Raw genomic sequence first — 13,641 nt, 5'->3', positions numbered from 1 at the left:
TCTTGTACAGCAAGTGCAGAAGAAAAATGATCAAACTGGATGCCTAGTTTTATCCATCCAAATCTGTCATGTAAATCCAGAAGATGCAACTCTATTTTCATGAAACTGCTTTTATTGATTATTAAAATGTTACATGATTTTCTTTCCTTTTTTTATTTTTGCTGAGTCTTTCAGGCCTGAATGTCACTTTGGTTTCTTTGCTGACTTTCACTTTTAGTGATTAGTTTCTTACCGAGCAGAGGCCAGCCTGTGCAGGTTTCCAGATAGACTGTAGGATTTTTATGTCAATCCACATCTAAAATGAAATTAAAGGTGGTTATTTGTATACATAAAACTGTATCTGTTAATTTTGATGAATGTCAGGAAAACTAATGTCAATGTACATTTTGTAGGTTTGCTGTGTCAGCTGTTCTGTAATTTCCAGTGCTATGACCATGTTATAAACCTGCAAAAATCCATTTATTAAAAAAATAAACCGTAAAAATGGTTCCAAATTGTCATATACCTGAACCAATGCCCAGGGGGCTGGGGGGAGCCCTCTATTGCCCTCATTTACAGGCAAGCCAGATGGACTTTATTCATTTCAGGAAAAAAAAGGTACTCAAGCAGAAAGTGTGCTTGTCATGTTGCGGTCTGCACTAAATTTGTGTAGCTGAGGCCATTCAACCTGGATTTGTAGCTGGAGCACCAATTATCTTATAATTTAGATTAACATGACACATTCCTTGCTTATCTGATGTTGTGTCCTCATGGGGGTGATTTGGTTATTTTTCCAGGCAAGCCAACATTTATGAAAGCTCCTGAAGATCAGATTGGGATTTCTGGAGGAGTGGCCTCTTTTGTGTGTCAGGCAACGGGAGAGCCCAAACCTCGTATCACATGGATGAAGAAGGGGAAGAAAGTCAGTTCTCAGCGGTTTGAGGTAATTACAAAAAACAAAAATAAAAATTTGGTAATCAGTCTAATGCTTGCAGGTCTTAATTACACAACAAACATCATTGCTACCTGGGTATCTCTATAGCACTACAATATAGTCTAGAGGTTTAGAGTAAAGTAAGTTTTCTTCTCTTCAGTGCAATGCAATTGTAGAGCAGGTGTTGTCCTTTGAGCATGACGCTGGAAGCACAAGCATAGGACATCCTTCTTCAGGTGGGAGAGTGGGGCTTACACCAAATTAGATGGCAGATAAGAGTTGGATCTAGCAGTAATTTTCTGTTTTCATTGTAAAAATTGATAAGGCACCTCTTTGGCCTGCTATCCCCAGTGAAATTCGAAAGTGGGATGCCAAAACACTATTGGAAGGCTTTCTAAGTGATGGTACTGCCATCCTTCCCACAGATGTCTTTGGAAGGGGAATGGTGAAGTCATCCTGAAGGGTGGATTGACTTCCCTGTGTACTGAAGTCTGAGAGAAAGAAAGAGGGAAGAGCAGGTATCAGAAATGCTTTTGTAAAAGGGTCTAATTTGGTTCATATTTTAAATAGCAAATACATTTTCACTGACTTTCTCCGCCTTTTTCTTCACTTTCCTTTTTTGGAGTTGGGCTCTTTTCCCTAAAACTGCCCTTGGAACTGTGACCCTTGTCCATTCTGCTGCCTTTCCTCTAATCCTGTCTTTGATGGTTTTGCTTTTCTGACTGGGGCACAAGATGGCTTTGCTGCCCAGAATGGATTGATTCAAGTCACCAGTTTTAATCATGATTTTGTATGTGAGCAGAAAACCTTGATTAAAGTAATCAATTTTAATCTTGTTTTACATTGTTATTTTTCCCTAATAAAGGTTAAGTTTCGTTGTATAGTAACCATTTAAACATTCTAATTTGTAAGTAGATACAACCTTTATAGTGAATTTGGTACTTACTGTGACTGGCCAGAGGGCTATGCCATATTATATGCATGTATACTAGCAATTTCGTACCTTTATTAACATCAGTTTTGATACACAGGTGAGGCATTTTTATTGTGTTAGGAGACAGTGAATAATATCTTTCTTTTTCTTGCTAGATAATGATTAATTTTACCTCATTACTAAGCCAGTCTTTATTTGGAGGAATATTGGAATTCAGTTTAAATGAAAAAATTAATAAACAAGTCTGATGTACACATGCTGAGTTATTACACAAAAGAGGTATCCATCGTTAGCAAATGAACAGCATTTCTGGTCTCAGTATCTGTCAGGTCCTTAGTAGTTGTAGCTCCCTTCTCACACAGAATGTTTGTTCAAAGGATAGTAAGGGCTAAAGAGATTTCCTGGTGTTTTATCTCTTTTTAGTCCTTGTCACTGAAGTGAATTAATCTCTGCATCTGACTTTGTCTTGTTTTAAAATTTGGCAGTAGCTCTATACTGTGAAAAGGTTATAGAAAGTTTACCATTTTGTCACAGTTTCATATTTAATTTAAAATTGAGTTTTTTAAAAAAATAACTCCTTAAAGTGTACTGTGGTGATGTTCATATTTCTCTGTCTTGTCTGCTGCTACTTGACCCCAAATTAGTGTTTCTTGCAAGCTGTTTCTATTAGTTAGAACAGAAGGGGCTATTCCTTCCTGGGTGAGGAGTAACAGATTTTTTGGTGGTCTTGGTTACCTTTTGATTTCTTCCTATTTCTCCTGTCACTGCAGAGTCGTGTGGTGCATGTTATTTTTCTCCTTCCAATTTTCACTTATTTGGTCTTAATGCTGTGAGAAGCACTCCTAAACAAGGCTCTTGAAAATAGGGTATCATTTTGCATGAGGGTAATGCAGGTTCTAGGCTGATGTACACGTGTCTGGAACCAAGTATAGCTTAGTCTCTTTCCATCTCCCTCTGCAGTTCCCAAGTGACAGGAGGGGGGCTTGTGCCTTTACCTCATGCTGTCACCATCTGGAGTTCAGTTAATATTTCCCACTTTTGCTGTGCTTAGTAATAGGAGAAGGATGAGTTGGACATTAACAGTGACCTGAGGCTGTGTGCCTTCACAGCCTTGCCATTAAGGAGTAGCGTATAATGATCCAGCTGCAAACTAACAAATACTTCTTTCTTCCATGTAGAAGTTAAGAGTAATGCATGTTGCAGTTTAGCAGATTAGGTGGAAAGGCAATGATTTATTAAGAACTTGGTTTATTATGCTGGGGAAGGAATTGTAATTACATCATTGTTGATTATGCCAGAGTTGCGAAGTACCTGCTGCTGAAGGACATTAAAACCCCTCACTTTATGTTGGAGTTAGCATGCACTGTAGGTGCTCAAGGTTTTATTCTAGTTTTGTCACTATTTTCCTGGTAATCCCACAGGAGTATATCATTCTGCTCTTCCATCAAGGTGAAAGTTGGCACTAAATTGCTATCATGTGATTAGTAAAACCATTAGTGCAAATATGGCTCAGATGTTTTAAATCATCAGATCCACATCTTTATTACCAGGTTGTTAATTTGTCAACCTTAATTGATTCATAAAGAACCTCATTGGATCTTCATTTGTTCTGGCCTCCTCAGAGGACAAATATGTTCTTGACTCTGAAATTTTTGCATTTCTGGACTTGGAATGCTTGAGTAATTGCATGGTATTTTATAGCTTACAGGGCTTGTTTTGGTTTGTTTTTTGCTTTTTAACCCTTGTATTGTTTTGACTTTGAGTTTTTGTTGCAGAAGATGCCAGTAAAGAAGTGCTTTTTTTTTTTCATTGTTAAAGGTTATTGAGTTTGATGATGGATCAGGATCAGTTCTGCGGATACAGCCACTGCGTGTTCATCGAGATGAAGCTATCTATGAGTGCACAGCAACCAATAGTGTTGGGGAAATAAACACAAGTGCCAAATTAACAGTGTTAGAAGGTAAGTGGGAAGTTTTTCATGCCTTAGGTGGCAGAAGACATGGCTTTGGTAGCTGCATGTTTGTGTGGTGGCATTAAATGACATGGTGATTCTAGCTTGGTTTGGAAAAGCTATGTTCATCCTGTATCATTTGCTATAATTTCCTCTTAGGGATAGAAGCTGATGTTCTTCAGACAATCATGGAAAGATTGCAGATTCTGAACTTTATTTGAAGTGTTTTAGTTGTATTGTCTGAGGTGTGTCATTTCTAACTTGGAGGGCTAGCTAAAGAGACAATTGTATACTTTTCTCATCTGTCTGCTTTGATACAATACCCATCTTCAGGGTATCTAAGAATTGTATGTGACAGTCAGACACTTAATCCATGTTGCTTCACCTTCTGGATTAAATTGGCACAGTTCTTGAATAGATTTTCAGGTTACTCTTCAGATTTTGAGTTTGATGTGGAATTTAGCTGGGTTTACTTTTCACTGTAGTCACAACTTGTTATTCTGTTTCTCCCATTAAAGAATAGATTTTGATCCATCTCTGCTATATGAGCAGGTTTTATTTTGCTTGCTATGTTGTTTCTTCTAAATGGAATGTTTTGTGGAAGAACAGTGTATTAGATATAAAAGGATTGTGTGATCAGTTGATGATTTTTTTATATTAGATTGTCAGAATTATTGTCTACTTTTAAGGAAATGTGGGGTTTTTCAGCACATCAATGTGTTGTAGTATTTGTTTATATATAGGATTTTGTAAATGTACTGAGATGTTACAAATCCAGGGCATTTGGCTGAATGGATTTTTTTTTTTTACTTGCATTTACGAAGACAAGCAGGAAAAGGCTTAAGCAAATTGCTTGGTGTATATGGATTGATGTAGAAACTTTCGAGTAATGAAAAAACTAGACTGGAAAGCATTTATTGTTGTATGATTTTGAACCAGCGGAGACTGGTTATCCCAATGGTGAGTGTGCCAGCCACACATGACAAGTTACCTATTGTCCCTTGTTCTCCCATCCCCATTTATAGTGTAGAGGTAATCATATTTTCCTCTCTGCTCTGTGACAAAGAATATATTAAACAACTGTAATGTGCTCAGACACTGTGGTGATGGGAATCATAGAAATCATTCAACACTTGATGTGATTGTGTATCTTGTTTCTGGAGGTGGGGCATCTTAAAGAATCAGCTTGCTCTTCAGTAGTAGTATTATTAAGAATAGGATAACGGGTGGTATAGATGAAAATTATTGGGGGAAAAAGCAGATCTTTTTTGTTATTTCTTAGCTTTGCAGCTGTGTATGTGAGTGCATAAAGCTCAGTGGAGCTCTTTCAGCAGTTTACGTGCAGATCTGCATTTAAATGGTTCTTGCAACTGGATTTTTGTGATACTAGATACTTGAATACCCACCTGTTCCAAGCACATTCCCGTTTCCTTTTGTTGCAGTTGTCTTTATGTATCTTAGATAGGTATGCACATGCACACACATGCTAATAATTTATTTGCTCTGTGTTAAATGTTCGAAGGCCCACAGAGACATGCATTGCATAACGGAGCACAACAGTATTTCTCAGCTCTGTGGTGCTCCTGCTGATTTCTTGATGAGGTAAAACTTGCAGACCACCACATAAATAGGGAATGTTAGAAGAGACCAGAGACAGGAAAAGACATGCATGCACACAATTTAAGAGCCACAGAAGCAAAAGTCACTGCTAGCCAGGCAAAGAGCCTGCTTTTCTGTTTGGAAACTTCCTTTAATCGGGAGCAATGCTAGTTTAACATGATCCCATAAGGTCAAAAATGATCTGCAGGCTGGGGGGCTGTGTTTTCCTCTCTAACTGAAGAGTACTGACCCCTTGTTGGGCACTCCCCTAATGGGCAAAATTAAGAAACATTTGCTGTATAACAGTTTGTATGTGCTCATGCATATAGAGTTGTGAGCTTGATTACAGGGGATGAAGAGCTACATGCGCCTTTTCTGTTGGCTTAACTGATGAAGAAGATGAGTTCTGTTATGATGTATCTGTATTTAAGGAAAAACATTTTTTATTTCTCTTTTCTGAGACTTTATATGGACAGGTCTATTTTTTTCAGTCATGCCATCTTATTATTCTATGTTGTCTGCCTTAGATTATGCTGTTTCTGCATTTTGGGAGTGTGAATGTTTTTATTAATATTCCTTTGTTTGCTTATGTGTTGGCAAAGTGGATATTGCAACTCAGTGCCCTGGTTGTGGTTGTGTTTACTCTCAATGGCCTCCAAAAAATAGCAGTAAGTGGCCCACCTCTCTGTTATGCTGTTACTTTCCTAACATGAATTTTGTAGAGGTATTTGAAAATGACACATTTCATGTGGAACCCTTGATACCCTCAAGACTGTCAACTAGGATTGGATTTTCCCTCTGCTTCTGGGGTTAAAATAATTTCTGTAATTGCTCTCAGGTGGCAGTTTGAATGATGCAAACATTCTGCACTTCCTTTCAAGAATTTGACTAATACTGTGGTCCCTGGTGCATGACAAAGCTCTATCATAGACGTCCTCACGGTTACATGCTGTTAAATACATAGCACATATTGATTTTTACATTAAAAATCCTTTATAACAATAAGTTTTAATGCTTCTTCACAATTTGCTCTTTAGAACATAGGCCTTAACATTAAATCCAGAAGTCACAGTCAGGGTTTAGCAGGCTGTTATTAGATGTCTTTGTAGCTAACTAATCTGGAGCTTTATTTTATTTAGATTTCTGCAATGTTTTACAGATCAGAGGCAGATAATCCTTTCTAATTGCCAACTTATTCCATTCTGAATATTAAGTGAGAAGCATGAGTCCAGTCTCCTGGAGGAATCGGGAATTCTCACATAAGTGAATCTCTTTTAAGAGTTCGGTTTCCTACTACCCTTTCATTCTCTGCTCCCCTGTCTCTCATTTTTCCCTTCTAACTGCAAATCCTGTTGTGACCAAACTACGCATACTTAGTGTAACTGGAAATTATTTCTCCTGTTGATAGTAGGAGAAATAGACGTGCATATACCTTCTCTTCTCATTTCTCCTGGGTAGCTGATAAGCTGAATTATGTATGAGTCATATTGAACATTTCTATCTTTTTTCCAATTATGACCTGAAGCAGCACAGAAGTATGTTCCTGCCTGCCTGGCAGAGGAGGAAAGCAGTGCAAGGAGTGGAGGGCTAGAATCAATAAGCTGACACACATTCCCAAGAAAAGCCTCAGGGACAGTTAGTGGCACTAACAAATTAATAAATATATTATTCAGTGGTAATGTTGAGAATTACAGGGCTTTTTAAATAGGGAGATTATACAAAACGTTGAGCAGGAAGGATGCCAGCGTGGAAGAACGTGGCAGCAGGCTGATTGCAGGAGTTTCTACGTGGTGTCCTTCCACAAGACTGCCTGTACATTCAGTGTTGCGGCTGTATTAGGAAGGGTGATGATAACAGTGTTTGTCTCTAGTTGCCTGTACACTGAAGTATGCCTTCAGTCTGTGGTTTCCAGCAGTCTCCACCCAACAGGGAGATAGGGAAAAGCAGTGCAAAAAAAAGTCTTCGAGGGGCGGGGAGGAGTATATCGATTCTCTGGGTAAGGAAGGAAGCTCAAATACAAAGTATATTGTCAGTCCCTTCTCCCAGAACTTTCCAACTTGTATGCTTGGTTACAGGTTTTGACTCTGAGAACTGGGAAACTAATTATACCTGGTCCTTTAATGCCCTGCAAGCAGTCTTTTTTTACTCCCCTGTAACCTAGAGCATACAGTCATATCCAAGTGACACTGAATATATTCAGTTTCATTTCCCTTTGTTTTTAAGTAGGTTAAATGAAAATGAAAATATCATCTCCAATTTCCAGTTCCAGCACAGATCTATGCAAATCCCCTATGCCGCTATCCCAGACTCCTAATCATGTGTCATGTAGTTATCTGCCTGGAGAGCACTGCGAGGCTCTGCAGGAGAGCAGCTCCTGGTAAAGAGGACAGACGGTAGAGCCGGGAAAGGGTTGCTTGCACACTGAGTTTCAGGCTCAAGGTAACCTGGCAAGTTAAGTTTTACTGGCTGGCTTTGTGCTGACTTCTGTCAGGAAAGTTTTGGTGTGTTTCAGTGGAGCCCTGGAGTGCAGCAGTTGTCCCAGGGTGGGAAGCACCTCCACCCTATCATAATTTGCTGTTTACTGAACCATGTCATGGGCTTAATTTCTTTCACCATCTGCCAGCTGCATTTCAGTTCCTAGGGTTACCCTGTTTGAAAAGCTGTAAATGATAAACATTTGACTGTTACAAATGATTTCTGCAGAGAGCTAGATCTCAGAAGGGCTAAAACAATATGCCTGTTTTGTAAACACTTTTTAAAAGTGATTTTGTCATCGGAATCGTAAACAGAAGTTAGCTATGTTTAATCCTTGTTTATGTTTGGTTAGTTACAAAAGGATCAGTTGGATCATTGTACTTTGGCTCATGTTTGTCTTCATTGCTTTTGCATCTTTTTGCCAAGACAAATTTCTAGCAATGTGTTATAAATTTGAAACAATTATAGAAGGGAAATTGAAACCATTTGCATGTGCTCGTTGTGATTGTGTAAATGAATTAAGGCTCCCTGTACCCTGCTGCTTCTGGGATTGGTAGTATTCTCTTCATGTCTCTGGCCAGGAGAGGACAGGTCTTTCCTCTACATGTTTCATGTTCATTAACTATTCCAACTTCCTTTGGTGTCTCCCTGGGAAGAAAGACTGCTGTGATGGCAGAGGTCCTACTCCTGTTCTTTGCTCTCTACACAAGCAATCGAAATAGTACTTTCTTTCTCTATGAGGCAGGCAGTTAACGGACCTCTGTAACTATTGCATTTTCAAGAGCTGCAGCACAGTGAGCCTCCATATGCTTCACTGCTTAGGGAAATGTCCTAAAATACAGTGATGCACAGAGAAATGAAGAAGCCTTAGAGTGTTTGCTTTGCCTTAGATTGTGGCATGTCCCATGCTTGTTAAAAAGGGAGACATTAAGCCAATTACTCATGGTGGCCTCATTGAGAAGTTTAGGTTGTCACCTAGAAGAATGTAAATCCCAGGTCACATGAACTTATGCTATTAAGGTATAAATGGTTTTCACAAGGAAAGAGTGCATTGTGCTGCTTGACAGCAGGTCACCCAGTATTCTGGTAAGTCAATGTAGGAGCTCTGTCATCCTGCTAAGAACTCTAGTGATTTCTCAGGTACTGAACAGTGGCTAGAAGAATCCTGAAAGTTCAAGGGGAAAGAGATGGTCTCTTCACATAGCACACAAAAGATTGAGCAGAATTGTTGACCTGTTTCAGGTAGACCAAGAAAATTTAGAGACTGTTTTACATGTATCACCATTATGTCCTATGCTGTCAATACCTAGGCTGCCACAGTGTCTGAAGAACTGTTTCATCTATTTAATTTTTGAAATCTAGAGCACCTATCATCTCAATCCAGGTGTGAAACTCCTGGCTCTCTTCATTTTACTTATTTACTTTCAAGGATCAGATTCAGTAAGAATGTTAGTGTTACTTTTATAGTTGGGGTTTTTTTAATAATATTTAAAAAGAAAGGCTTTCTTGGCTGTGAATGAGACAAGTCATTTTCTCAGGTGAATAAAAGTTATAAGTCTTGTTGGTCTCTCCTCCAAACAGGAGAGTCAGCAGATCTTTAGAACGTATCAGACCCAAATGCCATAATTTCCATTTCTTATCTCTGTTTAAATGATTAACTAATGGCACATAACCATATAATGTATCCGTGATAGCAAGTTCCATCAGAAGACTGTTATGCACTAAGGTTAACATCCAGGTTCATTCCACAAGTTTATGAAGCAAGAAATACAACCTTTGGAAAGTTTTATATGAAATATCACATAGTTAATGCCAAGCTGAACCCTTCGGAGCCATGCGCTCCCATAAAACCTTGTTTCTGAAAAGGTACTGACCTCTTAATCTTGAGAACATTTTTCTTTTACAGCAAGTGGCTGTTTCTGCATATTGCCTCTCAAATGAGGTCCTATGAGATAACATCTGTAACAGGATGGCATGTTGTCACGTTCTTATCAGCAAGCTAATGCATCAGTGATATTGCAACACCCAAAAGCGGTACCTGTGATTCAGGAAGGACTTCCCAGATAAAAACAAGTGAGCTTTAAGTGTCAAACAAACTAGAAGGAAGTATATTCTACAGAAATCTAAAAAAGCTCTAACACAGGATGTGTAGTGCCAAGTACGAGATAGTTTCAAGTTGTAAGTGTGCAGTTGTAGTAAATGTGCAGTTACATCCTGTAAAAAGACTTCTAAGAGCTCCTTGTCTCACACAGTTGATTTATTCCAAGTTTATTCAGCAATTTATAAGCGCTGGCTTTGGTACTGGAAATCATATTCAGCTAAGAATTTCCATTTTCAATAATAGTTGTCTCCTTTCTACTTGCTGCATTTCTCAAATCCCTTGTGAAGATATTCAGAAACATGGATGCTCATTCAGAGCCTTGTGGCAACCTACTGGTAACTTCTATCTGTTAGGAAAATTGATAATTGAGCCCTGGGCATTATTTTCTCTTTTTTTTGTGGGCTCAGGGTATAGAGACAGGTTGCTTCTCACTCTGTGCTATCTTACAGCTTCCTGGGTGATTGTCATGAAAAGTGTGTCAGGCTGTTCTCCTACTGCTGCTCTACTATCAAAACGTTCAGCCTATTCAGTAGGTAAATGAGGCACAAACAGATTAGTTTAACTCTCTGGCAGAGATGCGCTCACACAGGCAGGTTCTTGTCTTGTTGGGGAGGTGTCCCTGTGGGTTGCCATCTCCCAGCTGAGGCCAGGGATGGCCAGATGACTGCTTCTGCCTCTCTGTTACAGTTTGAAATCAGACAGGTTAGATTAAATCGTCTGTGGTTTAAACTAATCTGCTTTGACTCTCTGTTGGAACAGATCATCGGTCCCAGCTGGGAGGCAGCAACCACCAGCACTGCCTTTCACGTCACTGCAGAAAGTCTGGCATTCCTATGTGCTCTGACCCCTGTGGCCACAACAATGTCTGAAAGCTTAGACAGGGCTGGGATTTTGATGGTGTTGGTAGGCAGTAAACCAGGTCAGAAACCTTGGCTCAGGCCTAGGCTAAAAAGAGTGCTAGTCTAAAAAGGGCGGGAAAGTGGAGCAACAAAGCGAAGGCTGCCAAGGAGGGAGAGACGTGTGTCCCATAAACTTTTTGGACTAGATAATATGGAAGAAGAAAAGGAAGGAATAACACAGGTGTAAGGTAACACATTATAAATCTTGAAGTAAATACATTTGTTGGGAAAACGAGGGTGTTTAGGTTGAAATGTATGCTAGCCAGTGTACCAGAAAGTGGCCGAGTAAGCCTCCCCTTGCAGTAAAATCCCCACATTGTTTCATAAATGATCTGCCAGTCCTCTTTTCAATTCTCTAGGTCTTAGTGGTCCTATTCTGCACCTGTTCCTGTTTGATTTCAGGTACTTTTTTTTTAACACACTCAACTAAAGATGTGCACACAAGGAGCCTTGAAAGTGTCTTTTCAAAAAGACTGATGGATCCATGGATTTTGGAGATGTGTGCTAAAGTCATAGTTGTTTTTTTCAGTTGGTCACTGGGTAGCATAGCTTCTCTGTGTTTCTCCAATGCACCTGCGTTTGTCTTGCCTTCTCTTGTTTTCAAGCAATATGTGCCAGGCTTATAGCAAAAATTCTTAGTATTTCTTCTGTTTGTTCCTATTATCCCTGTCACTTAAGGTGATTTGACTTTTCTTGCTTGTTTTTTTTTGACTGTCTTCTTCATTCACAGCATCTCTACAACGCTGTCAATTTAATACCCGCCTTTTGTGCAGAGGTTTCTAATGCATCCAGTCATTTCAAAACTAATATTTGAAGAACTTGTTGATATAGACCATTGTTGCACTATTATTTAAAAAAAAAAAAAAAGTGACCAGGAGAGTGGAGTTGATCAGGTGTTGGTGAGCCCTGATTTGGCTCTCAAATGTTTATCTGGTAATATAACTAGGCTGAGGCTGGACCCGGTGACTCTTGGATAATAAATTGAGTTTGGAGGACTGGCAGCCAGAAGAAAATACTTTTATTAATGAATTGTGTATACATGTATCTAGAAGTCTGTCAGAGAAGAGAAAAAAGAGAGACATGAAAACCCACAACTATAACAATCAGTTTCTTATTGAAAAAGGCACTTCAACGGAAATGTATTTAGTTCATCTGGAACTGGCAAACAAGAAGTTAGTTCATTTAGGTAATATGAGTAACTGTAAACCTTGTCAGAATCAAAAGTCACATTTCTTGTCAGATTTAACATCTACTGGTGACGACCAGAAGTTAAAATAATAGATCTTTTATCATCAGATGTTTCAAAAGACCTTTCTTATTGCTGGATCTCTTTCAAGATGCCTTGTTCTGAGAGCATCTGTAGCAACCTGTTATTGACAGATGTGCTTTCTGTAGCTTGTATGTCAGTCCTGCTGGTATCTCCTGCTGACTAATAACGTTAAGTTGCTGGTATGTATTTGTAGAGTCTTTGAAGTCTGTTAGGTTGTGGAATAGCCTTCTGAAAGAGTTAGTAGCTCATTGTTTGAACTATTGGAAATTAATGGGAAACACTGCTTGATAATGCCATATGGATTATCTGCTTTGGTTCCAATGAAAAAGGGAAGGGCAAAAGCAAGATGTCCTGGAAAGCCTTTCTGAGTCCCTGACTACTTTGTCAAAATTATCTTCTGTATCTACTCGTAACCAAGAGTCTCTTTGCTCAAAGCTTAGTGACCTGTTGTCATGTACTGGTATGCCATGACTTACACAGGCACTTAAGAAGACATAGCACCACAGTGATCTTCTATAACTTCTTCTGCAGAAGTGGGAGAATATATCCACTTAATAGAACTGGAGAGTAAGTTCTTAAATGGAAAATGGAGCATGGAGAGAACAGAATGTGTGATAACCATGACTGTAGGGAATGCAGTGCTTACAGCTACAAAAGCATAAATCTCTGCATGCAGGAAAGTTTCTATACAGTCATCTTGGGCTTATGTGCTGTGCCTTATCTTCTTCCTCTCACTAAAAAAATATCACAGCCCCAATTAAATCATTCTTGGAGAAGTATTTTAAAATGAAAGCCAGAAAAACATGAAACTGGAATATCAATGCATGCTAATAAACCTGTAGCAACAACAGCTGTTCAGAAGAGAGGATGTCCATGTAGGGGATTGTATACTTCACATGTCACTGTACCTGTGGAAGGGAACATTTCACAAGTCCTTTAACTTGTGCAGAAAAAGGAAAATCACATAATTGCTGCTGATGGGCCACCTTTTGATCTTGGTCTGAGATGTTGACTACGCAAAACAAAGCTGGCTTTGCATTAAAGACCTGTAATATTGATCATTCTGACAGCTAGTTTCTGTGCATCATGCTTATTCACAAGTCCCACATCTAGTTGTCCTTATGGATCTCTTGTTGATATCGTATTGTTTTTATATAGTCTGATGTCAGGAAGGCTCTACATTCATGATGCTTGTTAAAACATAGAGCAAAAGGAATAATTGGCCCTAATTTTGGCTGCAAGGAAGTAATTATTGTGACTGTTCATTGTTAATTTGTTGAGCTGTTAGTGACTAAAATATGTTTGGTATAAAGATGATCTAAAATACATGCATTCCACTTGCTGTCTTAGAAGCCCGGAGAATTTTTATAGAAATATTAATCTTGTGGTAGTAAAACAACACCTTCCCCATAGACTTTTTTAACAGCTGTTTATTCTTGTGGATATTTCAGTTGGATAATACAAGTAGTGACTGTTTCTGGCCCTCTCACCTGCTTAGA

General features: G+C 38.9%; 1 protein-coding gene across 14 annotated transcripts in view; it reads left to right on the top strand.

The window, feature by feature from the left end:
- Positions 1–13,641, top strand: part of PTPRF (protein tyrosine phosphatase receptor type F) — a 391,114-nt gene that overhangs the window by 186,842 nt on the left and 190,631 nt on the right. For all 14 annotated transcript variants that reach the window (XM_074876247.1, XM_074876260.1, XM_074876256.1 and 11 more), the window contains exons 4-5: positions 777–922; positions 3,666–3,807. In XM_074876247.1, the coding sequence (XP_074732348.1) occupies positions 777–922; positions 3,666–3,807 (288 nt within the window). The remainder of the gene's footprint in view (positions 1–776; positions 923–3,665; positions 3,808–13,641) is intronic.

Source organism: Strix uralensis, chromosome 8, assembly GCF_047716275.1.
Source record: "Strix uralensis isolate ZFMK-TIS-50842 chromosome 8, bStrUra1, whole genome shotgun sequence".
Lineage (NCBI taxonomy): Eukaryota > Metazoa > Chordata > Aves > Strigiformes > Strigidae > Strix > Strix uralensis.
The sequence above is the reverse complement of the archived record's forward strand: the minus strand, read 5'-3'. Positions and strand labels throughout refer to the sequence as shown.